The 20209-nt window shown below is 47.3% G+C and overlaps 1 protein-coding gene across 2 annotated transcripts in view; it reads right to left on the bottom strand.

Moving 5' to 3' along the window:
* CLUAP1 (clusterin associated protein 1) overlaps positions 1-20209 on the bottom strand; it is a 50507-nt gene that overhangs the window by 12711 nt on the left and 17587 nt on the right. For both annotated transcript variants that reach the window (XM_053276847.1, XM_053276849.1), the window contains exons 6-8: positions 11054-11137; positions 9911-10044; positions 8057-8198 (exon numbers count right to left, since the gene is read on the bottom strand). In XM_053276847.1, the coding sequence (XP_053132822.1) occupies positions 8057-8198; positions 9911-10044; positions 11054-11137 (360 nt within the window). The remainder of the gene's footprint in view (positions 1-8056; positions 8199-9910; positions 10045-11053; positions 11138-20209) is intronic.

The raw sequence follows: 20209 nt of genomic DNA, 5'->3' as shown, positions 1-20209 counted from the left end.
TGCATTCCCATCTAATTCACAGGTCCATGTTCTCGTAGTGTCGAAGCGCCGACGTCGGCCACTTGGTCCCGCCAACATCACTTAGCCTTAACAAGGGCTGGAAGAGGCCACCTTGACGCGAGCACTTAAAAGTCAAGCACCATCAAAAATAATTAGGGAGCACCGGGCGGGTGAGCACGTTGTGGCACATTATTAGCGGTGGTTCTTGACCAAGGGCCCAGCTGGCCTTCTCAATGCCAGCATGGTGCATTAGGAGACCATAATGAGGAGCGGGGATACTAACTCCGCAGAATATTCAGCCGGGTAACAATTGCATAATGAACAGTAACTCATACGCCAGGAGACGGGTGCACGTGAGGTGTTTTCCAAGCCAAGATTCGATGGGAACAATGTGTACACGAGAGTTTAATTGTAATGAATTATTTCTCGTTAAAGAGTTTAAACGGAGAGTTGTCATGGAGAAGAGTCAAGAGGCACGTTAATTGCAGCAGGATTGATGGGGTGACATGAGCACTAGCATTCCAGCTCTCCTCACCTTACGGAAGAAGAATGTATTTATTTATACTTTCAAATTTGTAGATCCCCCAAACTTCTGACTCTGGATGATTGGGTGTGCTGGATATCCATTGCCTACAACACAGATGGGCAGGGCAGCTGGAAGAGGGGAGCGGGGGAACCAAAGGAGGAAGACTCACATTTACAGCCCTCTATATCACATGAGCCAGGCCCACAAATTTGGGCCGATACGATCACAGAGGACGAGTACGCATAGTGATTTGGGGCAACGTCTCTAACTCCCTAGAGATGGAAAAGAGGCAGTAGGATCGTTGCACTGACAGCTTTCTCTGTGTTATCATCGCTTCTTTATCCCTACCCCCTAACAATTAGGGCAAAATTGCAGTCCTTTTTGCACAGAGAAAAGGGTTAGGGTAACAATGAACAAATTGTTGTTCTCTCTCCATAGAGGGTTTGCCATTGCCATCGACCACGCAGTCCGAGATGATGCCTTTCAGCATCTTCCTATAATGCTGCTGCCCGATATAGGCGTTTCCCGTAGCCTGGGAAACGTTCCAGCGGAGATTTGAACCAGCTCATTGCAGGGTATTGTAAGTTATTAATAAAAGTGTCCCTAGTTCATCCAATCACATGTGACTTGTCATTATTGGTCTTGGATGTGCAATTGGAATTACGTTCAACTCATGGGAACATTCTTAAAAAAAAAAAAAAATTACCATTCTTTTCATCCAGAACAAGGCTAACGGGGGAGCTTTTCCCGGGGCAGCCGGTCAAGCCTCTCGAAAAGCAGCTGAGGAGTCAGCAGAAACAGGGTGGAGAGTCCAGGAAGAGGCATTTCCACACTCGCCTGACCCCAGATGTCTTCACTGTGAGGCCCGGGGCAGGCCCCGTCAACCCTAAGTGCCGTTTCCCGACTAATTGGTTATTGGGCCTGTCTGTGTGCAGCTTCGGCCAAAGCGGAAGCCTCTGCTTTGCAGCATGTGGAGACAACAATGATCTCAGGAGAGAGCTGAGTTTTGCCCAGCACTGGGGTTTGGGGGGGACAGTGCTCCTTTAAGGGAAACGGAGACCTGTTGAGCCCCTGAACCATCGGGGGAGATGTGAACAGAGTGCTAGGAAGTGTCACCCTTCCCAGCACTTTCCTCTTAGAGCGCTTAAGAGAGGACCCCATAAAGGGTCCTCCCAGCACTGAGAAATGTGCAAGTACTCTGTAGAGGTCAGCACGGTGGGAAATGGCTCTCACAATGTCAATCAGTCAAACCAAGCATCCTTATTATGGTCCAAGCCCAGGACAAGGTAGCACTTCCATTTAGCAATAGCACTTCCATTTTATATACCGCTCTATAGCCGGAGCTCTCTAAGCGGTTTACAATGATTTAGCATATTGCCCCCAACATTCTGGGTACTCATTTTACCGACCTCGGAAGGATGGAAGGCTGAGTCAGCCTTGAGCCCCTGGTCAGGATCGAACTTGTAACCTTCTGGTTACAGGGCAGCAGTTTTACCACTGCGCCACCAGGGGCTCTAGGTAAAGCTTCAGAGCATGATTAAAAGAAATTATGAAACCATAAGCCTATGATATTTTACATTCCTACTCTAATGCTATAAAGCGATGATATAATACTAAAAGGCTGCCACCCTTAGAGGGTAGCTATAAATAATTCTAAGAATATCAAAAGTGGAATTTATAAAAAGCAAAAAGCAGTGGCTAAAATGGAGTATATAAAACAAAACATCTAAATAAGAACACTAAAGAGAACAGTATAATCAGCAGTTTAAAACTACGCAGAGCTGATATAAGAAAATGGCCTAGCAGTCACGACTCAGCAGACCCTACACGCTGCCATGCAGAACTTGGCAGTGTTTTTTGCCAAAGTGTCCCTGGTAAAAAAATAGTAAAGATCACTGCCTTACCCAGTATCTAGGCCATCTTCCCCTCCAGCCTGGGAGTGTGGACAGCTAGTCTAGTGGTAGTAAGCATGAATTGTCCCCTTAGCTAAGCAGGGTCCACCCTGGTTGCATATGAATGGGAGACTAGAAGTGTGAGCACTGTAAGATCTTCCCCTTAGGGGATGGAGCCACTCTGGGAAGAGCAGAAGGCTCCAAGTTCCCTCCCTGGCGGCATCTCCAAGACAGGGCTGAGAGAGATTCCTGCTTGCCACCTTGGAGAAGCCACTACCAGTCTATGTAGACAATGCTGAGCTAGATGGACCAATGGTCTGACTCATTATATGGCAGCTTCCTCGATTCCTAAGTTCCCTCCCTGGCAGCATCTCCAGATAGGGCTGAGAGAGACTGCTGCCTGCATCCTTGGAGAAGCCGCTGCCGATCTGGGTAGACAATAAGGAGCTAGATGGACCAATGCGGTAGAAAGCCGCTTCTTATGTTCCTATGTTACTGCAGCCCACCCCACTGCCGAGGTTCCCTTGGCCGTTGGCAATGGCGTTTTAGGTGGAAGTAACCGTGGGGAACGCGGGGGGAATGCTTGACTAACCAGCAGAAGGCTGCCAGTTCAAATCCCCACGGGCATGTTTCCCAGAAACACCTATATCAGGCAGCAGCGATATAGGAAGAAGTTGAAAGGCATCATCTCATACCGTGCGGGAGGAGGCAATGGTCAACCCCTCCTGTATTCTACCAGAGACAACCACAGGGCTCTGTGGGCGCCAGGACTCGGAATCGACTTGACGGCACATTTTACCTTTAACCGTGGCACTAACTTTGCCTCCCTTTGGCATTCCTGTGGGTGCTAGCCAATGTTTGTATTTTGGTCTGCTTGACATTGGTTTTGAAATTCTAATTGCTTAGACACATCTTGCTCTTCAACTTGGGCTTGAAGTAAACACCATTTCAGAAGCAGCACATCCAAAGTACTTCAATATATCTATGGTGAGAGGCGAAAAATGGGCCAAAGCAGAGCGCGAAGGAGCCATGCAGTCATATCATTAGCTTCTGCTTCACAATACAGAAGTCGAATAGGAGATGGCCGCAGAGTGGGGAGAAAATTACACCTTCTGTACAATAGGAGCGGAAACAGACTGAGCGAGAAATCTTTCTAAAACCCCCAGACAGTCACAGTGCTCTTTCCCCTGCATAACATTTGTTCTTCCCGTTAAGTTCACATGTCATCCTTCAGTCTAATTCTCTTTCGTTGGGGGGCGGGGGGGGAGTCTTTTTCTGCCTATCAATTCATTGAGCAGCGAGAAGCAAATCATTTGAAAATCATTTCAGCGTTTCCCTGGACATGTTCTGGTGTAAGAAGTAGTGCATTTGGCTGATTTAAGTGGCAGGGCGAGAGAGAGAGGAAGAAAGGAAAAGACTGAGAGGGGAGGAGGAAGAGGAAGAGCGAAGGCAGTGTGAGGTGAGCTCAGCACCCCAGAATCAATCCTGCCTCCAAGGCAGGATGCCTCTGAGTACCAGTTGCAGGGGAGCAACAACAGGAGAAAGGGCATGCCCTCAACTCCTGCCTGTGGCTTCCAGCGGCATCTGGGGGGCCACTGTGTGAAACAGGATGCTGGACTAGATGGGCCTTCTTGGGCCTGATCTAGCAGGGCTGTTCTTATGTTCTTAAACCAGCCCACCAATCGAGTTTAGGGATTTGCACAAAACTGAATTCGTGGCACATCCCTTTAAAACAGAGGGATTACACACACATCTTCTTTAACATGGAGGAGAGCAGGTCCATACCTCCTGCTCCTCTGCTCACAGCCACTTCTGTAATCACATCTCCCATATGCCCCTGCACAACGCCAGGACGCACATGACCACCTGCACAGTGTCACACAGAGGCAGCTTGAAGATGCCCTGCTGGCAAGCAAACAAGCATAGCAGGGGGGAAGCACCATGAGGAGGAGCTGGAGGTATGGACCTGTTTTCCTCCGTGTTAAAGGAGATGTGTAATCCCTCTGTTTTAAAGGGATGTGCCACGATCTGGATTCCCTAATTGAGTTTCACCCCTCCGAGCTAGAAAGTGGCCTGCTTGCATGAGCTGCTAAGTGGGTAAACATATGCAGGCTCTCCTGCCCCAGAGGAGGGGCTTTTTCTTGTTTCTTGTAAGCCTGACTTGTCCCCTTAGCTAAGCAGGGTCTGCCTGGTTGCATATGAATGGGAGACTAGATATGTGAGCACTGTTAAGATATTCCCCTCAGGGGATGGAACCGCTCTGGGAAGAACATCTAGATTCCAAGTTCCCTCCCTGGCAGCATCTCCAAGATAGAGCTGAGAGAAGATTCCTACCTGCAACCTTGGAGAAGCCGCTGCCAGTCTGTGAAGACAATACTGAGCTAGAAAGACCAAGGGTCTGACTCAGTATTTGGCAGCTTCCTATGTTCACTATATAAATCTTAAATTACCAGAAACTGGGCTTAACAACAAAAGTTGTCGGGAGGTGAACAAGAAAGAAGAGGACAGGATCCGTCAAATTAGAGTGCACAATTCATGACTGCATGTCTCCACAATTAAAAGGGGAAAGTTTCAAGGCACTCTTGCATATAATCTACTCCGTGCCGTGTTAATTACCTTGCTAAAACTTTGGTTCGGTCTTTAAATCACTTTTCCAATTAAGGAATGCAATCAAGCCAATGTCATCCGCCCTGAAACATCAGTATGGAGCACACAACTCTTTGTCTTCCAAGCGACCTGAAGATTAGAGACCCGTTACTCTATGATGATCTTTAGACTGGCGTGAGATTCCGCCTTATAAATATGCATTTGCCAAAGAGAATGCAGAAAGGAGACAATATGGAGTACGTCAACCTATCCACATGGCAGTTGCTTAGTATCTTAGTATGTTATTCAACTGCACACCATGGGTGCGGTGGGGTGGAGAGTGGGGAGGCACATAAGAGATAATTTCCCCTGAACAAGGATTCTGAAAATTTTGTTAGAGGGAACAAAGGACAAGTCAGGATTGGGAAATGCAACAAGGATTGACTGTTTGCAGAAAAGGTGTTGCAGTGGAAGAAATGCAATTGTCTCCAATTTCTATTATTATTTGACACTTGTGCAAATGAGATGCTGGCTACCAAGCACAAAAAGCAGTGAGATTCCCAAAGTGTCTGTGCTAACCTGTCATTGGCACTCTTGGTACTCAGCAAGGGGCCCGGAGTTTTTGGCTGCTGAAGTATTCAGCTTTGGGCGATGCTTCACACAGGCCCAATAAATCATTAGTCTAGGAGCCCCACTTAGGGCAGACGGGGCTGCCACTGGCCCGAGCCCTACAATGAAGAACACCATTTCCCTATTTGGCAGCATCCAAGATTGTTCCAACTATTCCTTGAAAAGACTGAGCCGCTGCAGAAGAGTCTTATGACTAGAAACCTCGTGCGGCTTAATATACAGAAGAACATCATCATTTGCGGTTCTGCATATCTGCAGGGTGTCTCATTGACACCCATTTTCAGTATCCTCAGATACAGAGAGGTTAAAACCCAAGTATCCACATTCCCTAGAGGGCCAGAAGTGACTGGAGAGGATACTTCCGCTCACCATTTTGTAGCTCCTTTCCCTTAAAAAAATGGACTTTTTGGATTATTTTCCGTGATTTCCCACAGTTTGCAGGGGCATTCCTGGCTACAAATAGACCCCCGCAGAGCACACCATAGCAAGTTGTTGTTTTTAGTTATTTTGATTTTTTAAAAATGTTCTCCCCCGTTTCCCATCCATTTCATAACCTAACCCCCACCCCCACCTCTGCTTCCCCATAATAAGAATGACTTGTTACTCGTGGTTCTGTTACTTGCTGCAGTAGGCGAGGAGCAGAACCCCCACGAACAACAAGGTTCTCCTGTACTGTTCTTAGAACACCTGGAGGTTTCCCTTTCCCTCTCCCCATCTCCTTTGTTTCTCCATGGGTTTGCCCCATCAATGGCTTCACCACATCTTCTGGCACTGAATATCGTTGTGCAAACAAGTGTCTTCTTTTAGCAATTTTGAGCGTATTATCAATTAGAAAACTGGTTCGCCTTCATCCCTAGTGATGGACATGGGAACATAGGAAGCTCCCTTATCCCGAGCCAGACTCATCTAGCTCAGTATGGTCTACAGTATAGGTCTGGAACTAAAATGGCTCCGTCAGTTCCCTTGCCTCAGAAGCTACTTAAACAAGCAAATGCTCGTCTTAAAGGCCTTCCGTGATAAGGATCCCACAACATCAAGAAAGCTCTTCCTGCACTCTCAAATCACAACGGTGATGCATATCGTAGAGCTTTCTCGGCAGCGTCTTCAGCCTGTTATTTGCCATATCTGTCAGTTAAACAGAACAGCTTTCAGAACTGGCTGTCCATATTTTAGCTGCTGCAATTAAAGCTGGCCTGTCTTGCCGGCAAGATTTAGAGCCACATAACCGGCATCGGAGATCAGATCTGAAAAACGGCAGCTTAATTTGACTGTAGAGGTCACCAATTCTACGGAAAAATTGCACAAGCCTGCTTCAGGCACAGAGCTTTTGTTGCTTTTGAACCTACACGTTGCATAACCTGAAAGTGTACAAGCATGATTCCTATTGTCCAATCCAGCACAGTACTCAGCATGTGGTGGCATGAGAAGTCTGTGTCCGGTACCCACTTCTCCAGAGGCGGGTCCTCTGATGTGGAAAAACTAAGCTCAGGATGTATATAAACATACCACTATGAGACTGCCAGGAGAAATTTCACTGCTCTCCAGAGGGACATAATTATACAGGAGAACCTCCGTATTTGCGGGGATTCCGTTCTCCGCTACTACCGCAGATATGGAAACAGTACATACGGAGTCATTAGGGCAATGTAAATCAGGGGGGTTGGTTCCTGGTGGGTGTAAAAAGTCCTGAAAACAGGGGTTAAAGGCCCTAGAAATGCGGAGGGGAGTGGCCTACTGTGTATCACGGGTCTCCAGCAGTGCCCCCCCCATTTTTTTAAAAAATGGCCAAAAATCATGGGGGGATTTGGTTGGGGGGCAAAAGGAGCCATTTTGAGGCTCCTGGTCTCAAAATGGTGGCTGTAAATGACCTCCGAGATCATTTCCGGCCACCCCCAATGCACAGATACATGAGGTTAACCCTTTCCCCCTGTCCCCTGCATATACCAAGGTCTGGTGTCAATTACCCAACTGTGGATACACGAAACTGTGTCCACGATTAACATGTTTCTCCTGATGCAAGCGCTCTCTCGCTAAGAGAGAGAGGCTTTCAACATGATAAAGGCTGAATGGGAAAGATCTGTCTATTGGCCAGTGCCTGTGTGGTCACGAATCCACCTAGTGCCCCCCGCATCAGTCTTTTCAATTTCTTGATTTTATTCATTTAAGCCCTCATCTGCTTGCGTATTTCAAAAGAAGAGACTGCGGGAGATGGAAAGTGGAGCCAAAGATCCCTAGACCCAAATACAGACAATGTCTATAGCAGACAAGGAAGAAAGCCCCTCGGCAATCTCACAACTCTGAATTTACACTTGGGTTGAGGTACACCGGAGGATATGCAGACATGTGTACAGAGGCACGGATGGTACAAAATGACAAAATGAAGATGACATGAATGCATGTAGTATCTGAGGAAGACACTTACCTCAAATCTTTCCTGCTCCATTCGGTGCTGGTCATCCAGTTGCTGCTCCAGATATGTCAGGTTGCGAAATTTCTCCAGGTAGCAGCTATACTGTTTCTGAAGTTCCTCTTCAATCTTCTCATACTCGTCCATAAAGGCTGGGCTGGACCATGGGGGGGGAAATTGGAACCAAGTGGTGAACTGGGGCTTCAGGCTGATTTCTCAATGACCTGCTCAACCCCTCTTCTTTTCGGGGCTGCTACAGAGTCCACCGAATGCCAGGCCTCTGAAGATGCCTGTACATACCATGCCAGAGAACCCGAATATTTAGGAATCGCCAAGATACCAGTAGTGCTTTGACCAAGCAGGTGTGAGTGAGCCAAGTGGGCTTTGCTGCGTAATAATAATTATTGAATAACTTTAATAATTTCTAAAACTTGCTTTAATAACTATTTTAGTCAATTTTTATTGTCTCATGTATCTCAATCTGTGACTTTAAATTTTGTACACCACCTACCTATCAGGTGGTATAAAAATTGGATAGAGAAATACATAAATAATGTATATGCCAGGGTTTCTCGAGCTTGGGTCCCCCTGCTAACCAAGCAAAGAGGCACCTTTTTGAAGTGGTGATTTTCTTATATTTAGCAGGGGGAGAGCGACTGGCCCTATCCAACCCCAGCACAGCATTCCCTCCAGTGGCTGTTGCCAGAGGAGAGCTGGTCTTGTGGTAGCAAGCATGACTTGTCCCCTTAGCTAAGCAGGGTCTGCCCTGGTTGCATCTGAATGGGAGACTTGATGTGTGAGGACTGCAAGATATTCCCCTTAGAGGATGGAGCCACTCTGGGAAGAGCAGAAGGTTTCAAGTTCCCTCCCTGGCAGCATCTCCAAGATTGGGCTGAGAGAGATTCCTGTCTGCCTGCAACCTTGGAGAAGCCGCTGCCAGTCTGGGTAGACAATACTGAGCTAGAAAGACCAATGGTCTGACTCAGTATATGGCAGTTTCCTATGTTCCTGGTGTCTACCTCAAGTTTCTTTGTAGACTGTGAGCCCTTTGGGGTCAGGGGACCATCTTATTTATGCATTATTTATTTTTCTATGTAAACCGCTTTGAGAACTTTGGTTGAAGAGCAATAAATAAATATTTGTTGTAGTAGTAGCAGCAGCAGCAGCTGCTGAAGGAAGTTGCAGTCCAACAACATCTAGGGAGCCAAGCCTGAGAAACCCTGACAAAATACAAATACGACAAATATTTATATACCGCTTTTCAACCAGAGTTCCTAAATAAATACATACATACATAAATAGGCTCCCTGTCCCCAAAGGGCTCACATAAGAGAGACACCAGCAGCAGCCACTGGAGAGATGCTGTGCTGGGGACGGATAGGGCCAGTTGCTCTCCCCCTGGTCAATAAAGAGAATCACCACTTTTTAAAAAAGTGCCTCTTTGCTCAGTTAACAGGGGACTAACTACATATGCCCTTCGACTAAAAGGTGCCTACGTGGTTTACAGACACCATCCCTCCGGTATAAACTTTTACTTCTTATTAAAAAACCAAAGCATACTACCTCGTCGATTTCCTCTGGGCTTTTTTTGCAAGCTTTATTTTGTCACTCATGGTTTTGAAAAGCTTACGCTGAATTATCAAGGCATGCTCCGAGTAGCGAAACTGTTTGTCATGACAACTGGGGAAATGGCTAATTCCCACGCTTCAGTTAAAGAGTGTGCATTAGCCTGCAGCAGCCCTTGCCGTACAGACTTGCTCAGGCTCGTTACAGGTTATTTACTCCCCGTTATGCTGGGAATTGGGCCTACCCCTTAGTAATACTCTCCTATTAATTCTGCTAGGGATAAAAGAGGAGACTGGTCCTCACCGAACGCTCTGCAGTGTTTGCAACCGCTTGTGGTTCCTCTCAAGTTCAGCTTTCCTCTTCTCAATCTTCGCCTCCAAACTGGCTTCGTCCGAGGCCACGTTGCTCAGCATTTCTTTTGTTTTCTGGACCTGCTCCTAAAAAGAGACAGCGTGGGATAAGCCACGAGGGCCTGGGGGCTTTCCACTCAGAGCCATGTTTCAGCCCAACGTTTCTGGTTTCAGTACTGCCCTCCAGATCTACATGTATGCTGTGCTTTAACAAAACCAAAAAAACCACCATTCTGTGCCCAGGCAATTTAAAATTTTGCAGCAAGAAAAGTCAAGTCCTGAGGCCTATAGAGATAAAGAATTTGCATAATGTTGCACAATTAGAATACATCCCAGGGAATGCATTACAACTGAGTCAGACCCTTGGTCCATCTAGCTCAGTACCGTTCACACTGACAGGCAGCAGCTCTCCAAGGTTTCAGGCAGGGGTCTCTCTCAGACCTACCTGGAGATGCTGCCAGGGACTGAACCTGGGACCTCCAGCATGCAAAGCAGATGCTATGGCGCCATCCCCCAAGGGGAAATTCTTACAGCGTGCACACACACTCTCCCATCCAAATACAAACCAAGGTAAACCCTGCTTAGCAAAGAGGACAGGTCCTTGCAAGTATTCCAATAGAGGAACGTTCCCAAGCAAAGCTTTAAGCTGTATTGATCACACTTTACTACGTTTCTTTTCCTAATCATGTATTTCCGTTCAAAGAGTTTGGGGCACTGGAAAAACTCCAAAATATTTCTACACCACATAAGATTAACATGACATATTTTTAAAGTTGGTTCACTAAACATAAGTCAAGTATATTAAATCAGATCCCAACTGATTTAGGCTATTGGAATGCTTACCAGAGAAGCTTCCAATTCAAAGTTTTCTAGCAAACCCCACACAACTGCAAATTACTGTTGGAAACGTGGGGAAAAAACATCTCAAATGGACAGCTCTGTTGAATGCATTTGGCAGAGGTTTCCATCTATGGCACATAGCAACTAAAAAAAGCTCACCCTGCACGAATATAAAAAAGGGGAGGGGAGAACTAGAAGGTTCAATAAGATACCCAATTCCCAATAAGGCCATTAATAAGCCCTCCGCCGTGCTTACCAAAATGTCCTTGATGGCAACTCTCATCACCTTTTCCGTCTCATTTATCTCCAGAGGTCTGGCAATGGCTTCCGTTCTTATTTCCTGGAAGACAAAAAGCCAGCAGAAAGAGTCAAAGCCGGGGCCTCCAATTAATATTCATCAAGTGGCGGGAAGCCAGGCCACTTTGACAAAGCTATTTGCATAACAAATGGAGGAGCGTCTGATAGTCATGCACCATGGTTTAAGGAACGGCACCGAACAGTCAGTTATTAAGGAGGTCAGCAAAACGCCTCGGTGTTAAATATGTCCTAGCCTGGCAGGCGTTGAGCTCGACCGCCTAACCACAAGGCAGCGAGTCCCCTGAGCCCAATGAGACTTACTTCTCAGTAAATGTGTCGAGAACAGTCTCAGAAATCCCAGGGTGTAGCAATGGGGGTGGTGTCCCATGCACAAAAATGTTTGGCTGGTCACGGCCAGCCCCCCAGCACACCCGCCACTGGCAGCCTTCCCAACCCCACTAACCGAGAGAGGAGAGCTCATCTTGTGGTAGCAAGCATGACTTGTCCCCATAGCTATGTAGGGTCTGCCTTGGTTTGCATTTGAATGGGAGACTACATGTGTGAGCACTGGAAGATATTCCCCTTAGGGGATGGAGCCGCTCTGGGAAGAGCATCTAGGTTCCAAGTTCCCTCCCTGGCAGCATCTCCAAGATAGGGCGGAGAGAGATCCCTGCTGCCTGCAGCCTTGGAGAAGCCGCTGCCAGTCTGTGAAGACAATCCTGAGCTAGAGAGACCAATGGTCTGACTCAGTATATGGCAGCTTCCTATGTTCCTAACCACTGTAGTCCTGTGGCTGGGAAAGGGCGGCTGTGGGACTGCAGTGGTTAGCAGGGCCATGGAGGCCAGCAGCCAGTGAGAGGGGCCATGGCGGAAGAAGCACATAATGGCAGGGCAGGTGGGATCTGGGGTGGCCCCTCTGGTGGCTTGTATTCATAGCACACGGCTGCTCAATGGCAGAGCTGCCCCACGGTGCTCCTCTGCTCCCCCCAACCTCCGTGTGGTCCTTTTGGTACCACTTAACAGCTACAAAAATGCTTGATATCAGCACTTTTGCAATTTAAGACAACTCTGGCCCCAAAGAACTTACAGTTCAAGGGGTAAACCAGACACCCTTCACTGCGTGGTCGGGGCCTGTGTGTTTGGAGGCTTTTAAAAAGATGGACATGGCAACCAATTCAAAGTGGGAACGCAATGGGACAAGAGGTAAAGAGCCATTTTGGAAGGGTGGTATACAAATCAAATCAAATCAAAATCAACCAATAAAGGACGACATTGGTCCTGATCTGAATCAGAAGCCCTCTATGGCTGTCTGTACTAAACACACACCCAACACACACACACACCCCAATCACACAACTGGTGTTTTGACAAAAGGGCGTCAGCAGGGGGAGGCAGGAGACGAGGGGATGAATATGTGCAGTTACACACAATTAGGCTCCCAATCACTGGGGGAAGAGGACGTTGAGATAGCTTTAAACTCAGACAGCATTGCCATGGGCTTCCTGGGAGGTATTCTGGTTCATCATCACTGGAAGCTGGATGCTGGACTAGTGGGATTCTTGGCCTGGGACATAGGAAGCTGCCTTATACCAAGTCAGACCCTTGGTTCACCAAGCTCAGTATTTTCCCAACACTGACTGGCAGCAGTGCTCCAAGGTTTCAGGCAGGGGTCTCTCCCAGCCCTACCTGGAGATGCTGCCAGAGATTGAAGCTGGGACCTTCTGCACACAACGCAGATGTTCTACCACTGAGCCATAACACCATTTACATCATGAGATCTCTCCGTGCTGACTGGCAGCGGTTCCTCCAAGGTTTCAGGCAAGAGCCTTTCCCAGCCCTACCTGGAGATGCTGCCATGGATTGGGACCAGGGACCCACTCCGTGCTAAGCAGACCCCTGAGCTACGGCCCCATCCTTGTCTGATCCAACCAGGCACGTTTTTTCCTCCTTAATCCGGGATGTACCCAAGTCTAGTCTTGTGCCCTTACGCCTAGTCCGCCTCCAGTCCAAGTTCCTTGATTTGAGGACTTGAGCCTCAACTGCAAAGCCAGCTTGCTTGTTATTGGACTCAGAGCAATGACTGCAGCCCATTATTTATCACAGGCGGCCTACACGTACATCCGGGGACTTACTCAGCTATGGCAAGGGATTTGTCCAAGGAAGGAACGTAGGCTCTGAAGCCAGAAAGGGCAGACCTCTCGCACGGTTACTGCTCTAATGCATTTAACAGCCTGACGTGGAAACCCAAGGATTCTTAGAAGACATCAAAGCCCACAAGAAGCAAATGTGTTAAACAGAGGGGAGCAGAGACCATCTGTTTAGTGCCAGCAGGCAGAAGAACGAAGCGGGAATTCGGCTCCGCTTTTATAAACCGCAGCATTCCCCCCCCTTATAATTATGAAAAGTTACCCTCCCAGCCACCTTCAAGAAATGCAAAGAGCACATCCGAGCGGTGCAAATCACACTGGGAGAAGGTGATAAGCTGTAGACAATTTGCTAGCATTCCATAATTTACATTTCAAGCAGCAATAAAAAGTGTTCTTTAACACGTATGCTGCACCCATTCCACACAACAAGCAATGCCATTTCTAAACATCCCGCCACCCGCACCCTGTCTAATATTGGGAAACCAGTGTGGCAAAGTGTTGGAACTGAACTGAAGACCTGGGTTGAAATCCCTGTTCATCCATAAAGGCTGGCCTTGGACTAGTCACTGGTTTCTAGCTTTCACCCAAGGTAGTCCGTAGAGGTGTGCAGAACCTCTTCGATTTGAACTAGCCCGGTTCGACCTCAAACTGAACCGGCCTTAAAAAATTTTTAAAGGTGGCCAGTCCAAGCATGAACCAAACCAGGTCTGTTATGGGCCGGTTTGACCCAGTTCGATGGGCTATGCTTAGAACGATGAATCCGGCGAGGATTCCCCTTTACAAGGAAAGCGGAACCCTGCCTTTAAAAAGGCTTCTAAGGGCAGCGGGAGGGGGCGACCACGAGAGGGCACCTTACCCGTGGCTCCTCTAAACCCCAGTGCTCCCCTCAGTAATGTGGCCCGTGTGGCAGTAGCGCAGTTCTGGCTTCCATGCATGCGTAGAGGCCATTTGCATGACCACCAGATTCCCCTTTACAAGCACAGTCCTTCGAACCGGGTCAAACCAGTTCGATCGAACCGCCAGTTGGTTCAACCGAACTGATTCGTGGACCAGCGGTTCAGTTCGAATTCGAACCAAACAGCAAAAAAATGTTCCATGCACAGCCCTAGACATTGTGAATGTGAAATAACCCTCACGTATGTCACACAGAGCTCTTAAGAGGAAGGGTAGATTATAAATATTAACTAAAAATAAATATGAGGCCAAAAAAAGCCAACATTTTATGAACAGCGGCCAGCATCCAGTCTAATGCCGAGCTCGCACAACAATGTTCTGTACCCGCACGGATGCTCACAGTTCTGCAATCCCTTGTGTTCTTCGTCAGTTTAGTGTTGTGTCTGTGTCTGTCTACTTCTACAACTTGTGCATGTGCACCCTGTTGGCATGAGCAGAGAGGTAGGCAACCTTGGCTCTCTTACGGTTATTGAACTACAACTCCCATCATCCTCAGCCACAATCAATTGTGAGCGGGGACAATGGGAGTTGTAGTTCAACAACCGCTGGAGAGCCAAGGTTGCACAAGCACAACGCTCATCTGGAATACAAGCGCCCAGCTTAGCACAAAGCCTTGAACGTTGGAGTACCGCTGGACCCAGCTCTGCTTTTGAAAACTCAGGTGGAGGCAGTGGCCAGAGGTGCTTTTGCACAGCTTCGGCTAGTGCATCAGCGGAGTCCCTTTCTTGAGAAGGCAGCACTGGCCACATTTACCCATGCCCTAGTCACGTCACGGCTGGATTACTGTAACACGCTCTACATGGGGCTGCCCTTGAAGAATATTCAGAAACTGCAGCTAGTGCAAAATGCGGCAGCTAGGATTGTATCCGGAGCTGCCCGATGGGATCATATTACACCCACTCTGAAAGAGCTGCACTGGTGACCCATCTGTTTCTGGGACCAATTCAAGGTGCTGGTTTTGTCCTTTAAAGCCATTAATGGTTTGGGCCCTGGATATTTGAAGGACTGCCTGCTCCCAAGGGTTGCTGCCCGTTGGCCAGATCATCAGAGGGGGATCTGTTCCGGGTGCCAATGGTGAGAGAGGCTCGGCTGTCGAGCAAGCAGGACAGGGCCTTCTCAGTCATTGCCCCCAGGCTCTGGAATGCCTTCCCAGCTGGCATCCGCTCCTCAGTCTCCTTGACAGTTTGTAGGGGGAAAGCTTTTTAGAACTAAAGGTGGTGGCTTTATCCAAGCAGCCATTAGGTTGCTTATAGCTAAATCCCTGTCACAGCTCACCTATGGAGCCCAATTGGGCCCTTATAACAATTCTACCCTATTAGAAAGAATTCAATCTGGTTTTCTCAGAGCGCTGTTTAACACTCCTAAATGCACCGCTAACGCAGTGCTCCGGCAAGAGGCAGGGCTTCCAAAGGTGGAATCCTAGGGCTTGGAGGATGATCAGTAACTACTGGCTGAAGATCCACTTGCTGCCAGTTGGTCTAATACCCTTCTTCCTTTCCATTTCTCCCCGGCCTTCTTGGTCTGAGGGGATAATTAACAAATTGCTTTCGATAGGGTTAGACCCTGAAGAACTCTTGGAGCCGGGATTTCGGAGCGCAAAGGCTCTGGTATCCCAACGTCTTTCTGATATCGAGCTACAGAATGAGACAGCTCTCCTTCCAATCCTATATTGGCCTTTAAAATCATGGCCAGGATTCTCTACTGCCCCATACTTGTCCACTACCACCTTTTCTAAGTTTTGTTGGGCCTTTTCTAGAGCTCGTTTTAATGCCCTGCCATCTGTTTTACTTTATGGAAGATTTCATCAAGAGGCGCGATTATGTCCCTGCAATGCTAATGCGATCAGACGGTTGCCCATGTGTGACTTTACTGTGAATTTTATCAAGATGTCAGGAAGCATTTAATTCCACCCTTGCTGTCTCCGCATTCTGATGATCCTGGGCATTTTTATATCCCTAATGATCTGTTAGTGAACTCCTTACTTGAAAAAGTCTCTACTGTCTCTTATTCAGTGGCAAAATTCTGCTACATTGCTGGCAGAATTTGGATCACCCGGGTGCGCTGTGGGGTTGTTTGAATGCATTTCTTGACTGTGGGGCTGTTTTATTTATCTGATTTGCTGGTCAATTGACCGAATAAAGATGACTGACTAAGAGGAAAAGTAAAGACGTGGCTCTTCACCCAGGCTTTTGAATGAGAGTACTGTATTGTTTGTTTGTTTTTTTACTGCTGCTGCTTTGTGTTATGTATGCTTATTATTTTATGGGTTATTAAATTTTTACAGAGAGATTATTTTTATATTCATATTATCTGTACTTTCGTATTATGTATTCTAATATTTGAGATAATCTGCACCTTTGTATTTTAATTACGCATCGTTTTAATTATACTGTAAACCGCTTTGAGATTATTTTAATGAAACGCGGCATATAAAGTGAACAAGAAAGAAAGAAACAAACGTTGGCCTGGATGCCAGCAGTGACTCACAGGCACTCTCCCCCATTTTATGGTTAAGCCAAGAAAACCAAGTCCATCTTACCCTCTACAGCAGGGGGTTTCCACTTAAAAAACAACCACCATGTGTACTCCTTACGTCTGAAGCCTTCAGCTCAGGTACCCCATGGAGATTTTTAGTACGTACACACACACACTCTTAAATGTTAAGAGTCACTAGCTTCCATCCAGCTTACGTTGCTCATCACTACTCCCACTGAAATCAACAGGACAAGTAAGCTTGCCTCCCTAAACTACAATAGCAGTACTCATGAGTAACATAGGCTGGATGTAAGCCAGCGATCATAACAGACTAGTCTTCTGAACAAGAGGCAACAGAGCTGTGCCTAGCTGTGTTCACTAGTCGTAAGAACATGAGAACAGCCCTGCCGGATCAGGCCCAAGAAAGCCCATCTAGTCCAGCATCCTGTTTCACACAGTGGCCCATCAGATGCCTCTGGGGAGCCCACAGGCCAGAGGTATGTGCATGCCCTTTCTCTTGGTAAAAATAAGTGCTGGGACAAGGCCCAATTCAAAACAGCCTAAGGGAGGTGTGCTCTAGCGAACGTTCACAGTTCCAGAGAGAAACAAACAGGCACACAAATGGACAAAGGCAGTCCAAGGTAGCGGCTGATGGGATGCCTCATTGTCAACGGCAGAAAGTGTCCTTTCCAGCAGAAGATGCATGGAGGTAACAGCCCCTGAATCTTAAGTGTGCTAGGCAGCCCCAAAGGTGGGCAGGATGCCCTTTCAAAAGGCAGAACCGTCTGTCGCTCCACAGCATCTCAGGAGATCACTGGGAGAACGGAAACACTTTTCTCAACATGAAATGCACATCGCAGACAGGCCAGAGGGGAAAAAACCAGCAGGCACTGGGGGGACTGCGTGCCGACATTGTGCCAACACTATCCAGAAGTTTCTTTGAAAATGCACTCAGAAATTAAAAAAACAAATGGGAGATGAAGAAGAGAGGTGTATGGTCGTTAGCAGACCATGGCTGGTTCTCACGAGCAGATGCAAGGCAGAGGAGCTTACAGATGCGACTCCGAAACCGCACGCACTCCTGAAAATGGATCGTGTGGGTGGCGGAGCAGTCAGAGGACTGGGAAGTGGTCTTGTGAGAGAAGGAGTTGCAGTTGGGCAGCAGACCGCCTCCACCATAGATCAAATCCCAGGTTACTTTATTATTCGTTAGTTACATTTGGTCTGATCTCTTCTCCTGAATGGATGTGAAAACTGGACCATCAAGAAAATGGGAGCCTTTGAGATGTGGTGTCTCAGAAGAATACTCAAGATTGGAGGGACCAGCAGAACAACATATGAAGAAGTACCTCGAAAAGCAAAAATACATACAAATACAATCAAGAGACGTAAACCAGAGTACTGTGGACATACCCTCAGAGGAGTAAAATATCTAATACCACAACTAACACTAGAAGGAAAGCTAGCAGGAAAAAGATCAAGAGGAAGGAGGAGGACAGGATGGATGGATGACCTGAAAGAATGGATAGAAATGGACACAGAAAATATCATCTACGAGTCTAGGGACCGCGATCTATGGCTTTTGCTGGCCGCCAACCTCCCAGTCGGAGAAGGCACATGAAGAGAGAGAGATTTACATTTCTAACCCACTCCTCCTCAAAGAGGAGCAGTCTATATTGCTCTGTTTATCCTCATAACAAGCCTTGTGAGGTAGGTTAGGCTGAGAGATAAGTGATTGGCCCAGAGTCACCCAGTGAGTTTCGTGGCTGAATGGGGAATTTGAACTCGTGCCTCCCAGGTCTTAGCCCAAAATTCTAACCACCACACCATGCTGGCATTACCAATGTCGGCTGGCCGCACCACCCAACCAGGACTGCTTCTTGTACACAATCACTTCCAGTTCCTTTGCCCAACCTTTCTGCTGCCCATACAATCCATTTTGGGGAGCACAAACAGATTTGGAATCGCAGCCGGGAGCGCCTCACAACCGAGGGCGAGAACCAGCCCTCCATTCAAAACTCAGCCTCCTCTCATGTGGCCATATGTAGAGGAGAATAGAATTCCTATTAATCACTTGAAGGAACCAAGAAAGACATCAAGTGGGCAATTCATCTGGTACAGAAAATGCCAGGCTGAAGACAGACTGCTACTCAAAACTCATCCTTATTCAGCCTTTGGCAGCTTAAGAACAGATAAGCAGAAAAAGCTGCATTCCTGAACAAATTTAGTTACAAAGCCATCTGAACTGGATAGAACTCACCACCACCACCACCTTTGTTTCTTGGCCACTCCATAACAATTGTTCTCTGGGTGGCTAAAGGTAAAATATGCTGTCAAGTTGATTTTGACTCCTGGCGTCCACAGAGCCCCTTTGTTTTTCTTTGGCAGAATACAGGAGGGGTTTACTATTGCCATCTCCCATGCAGTATGAGATGATGCCTTTCAGCATCTTCCTATATCATTGCTTCCCAATAAAGGAGTTTCCCATAGTCTGGGAAACACACCAGCAGGGATTCGAACCGGCAACCTTCTGCTTGTTAGTCGAGCATTTCCCCACTGAGCCACTTAAGGTGACTTAGAAAACAATAAAACAACCGTAGAATAAAACATGCAGTTAAAAGCATATTAACACCAAAAGCTGCAACAGAATACAAACACATTTTTAAAAACATTTTCTAAAGCCTGGGTGAGCAGAAAGAGTGGCGTCTAAAAGAACTAAGTGATGGTGCCAGGCGAGCCTCACTGGGGAGGCTATTCCATAAACGCTACTGAGATTCAGTGTGATGTAGTGGTTAGAGCACTGGACTAATGGTTAGGGCACTGAACTAGGACCAGGGAGACCCGAGTTCAAATCCCTGTTTAGCCATGAAACTCAGTGCATTGGTTGTTTATGTCTCAGGCTAACCTACCTCACTGGGTTGTTGTGACTATATACATAACCATGTATACGACTCTGGGCCCATTGGAGGAAAAGTGGGATAGAAATACATTAAACAAAACACAGACAGGATGCCACCACCAAAAAGGCCCTCATCATTTGGCAGGGGCACTCAGAGCAGGGCCTCTGAAGATGATCTCAACTTGCCTCCACACACACCTATAAAGGATTGAAGGGCTACGATCCTGTGCATTCTTATCTGGAGTAAACTCTATTGAACCCAATGGAACTTGCTTCTGAACCATAGGGCTAGGCCATCAATCCTTCAATGCACCTGGTACGAAAAGGAAGCTCTTGAAGTATACAAGTTGGTGGGGGGGAGTGTAAGAACATAAAGGGACCAATGGCGTGATCAGACCCAAGGGAGAGAGTCAGCCAGAGAGCAGCTACGAGACGGGAACAATTAAAAGATGCATCTGATGAACATTAGTATTAATCAGCAGGAAATAAGCACCTTCGCAGTCAAGGAAGCCTGATGTCGCTTTACTGCTCAGCGGGGCCCAAGAGCTTACTGGCCATGAGGCAGTAAAGCAAGCGCTCATTAGAAAGCAGAGCAGCAGAGTGTAAAATTAATGTTGATAAGCTGCAGCGGAAAATCATT

The sequence above is a fragment of the Hemicordylus capensis genome, chromosome 13 (genome assembly GCF_027244095.1).
Source record: "Hemicordylus capensis ecotype Gifberg chromosome 13, rHemCap1.1.pri, whole genome shotgun sequence".
In the NCBI taxonomy this organism is placed as follows: domain Eukaryota; kingdom Metazoa; phylum Chordata; class Lepidosauria; order Squamata; family Cordylidae; genus Hemicordylus; species Hemicordylus capensis.
This window is presented reverse-complemented; position numbering and strand designations above follow the sequence as displayed.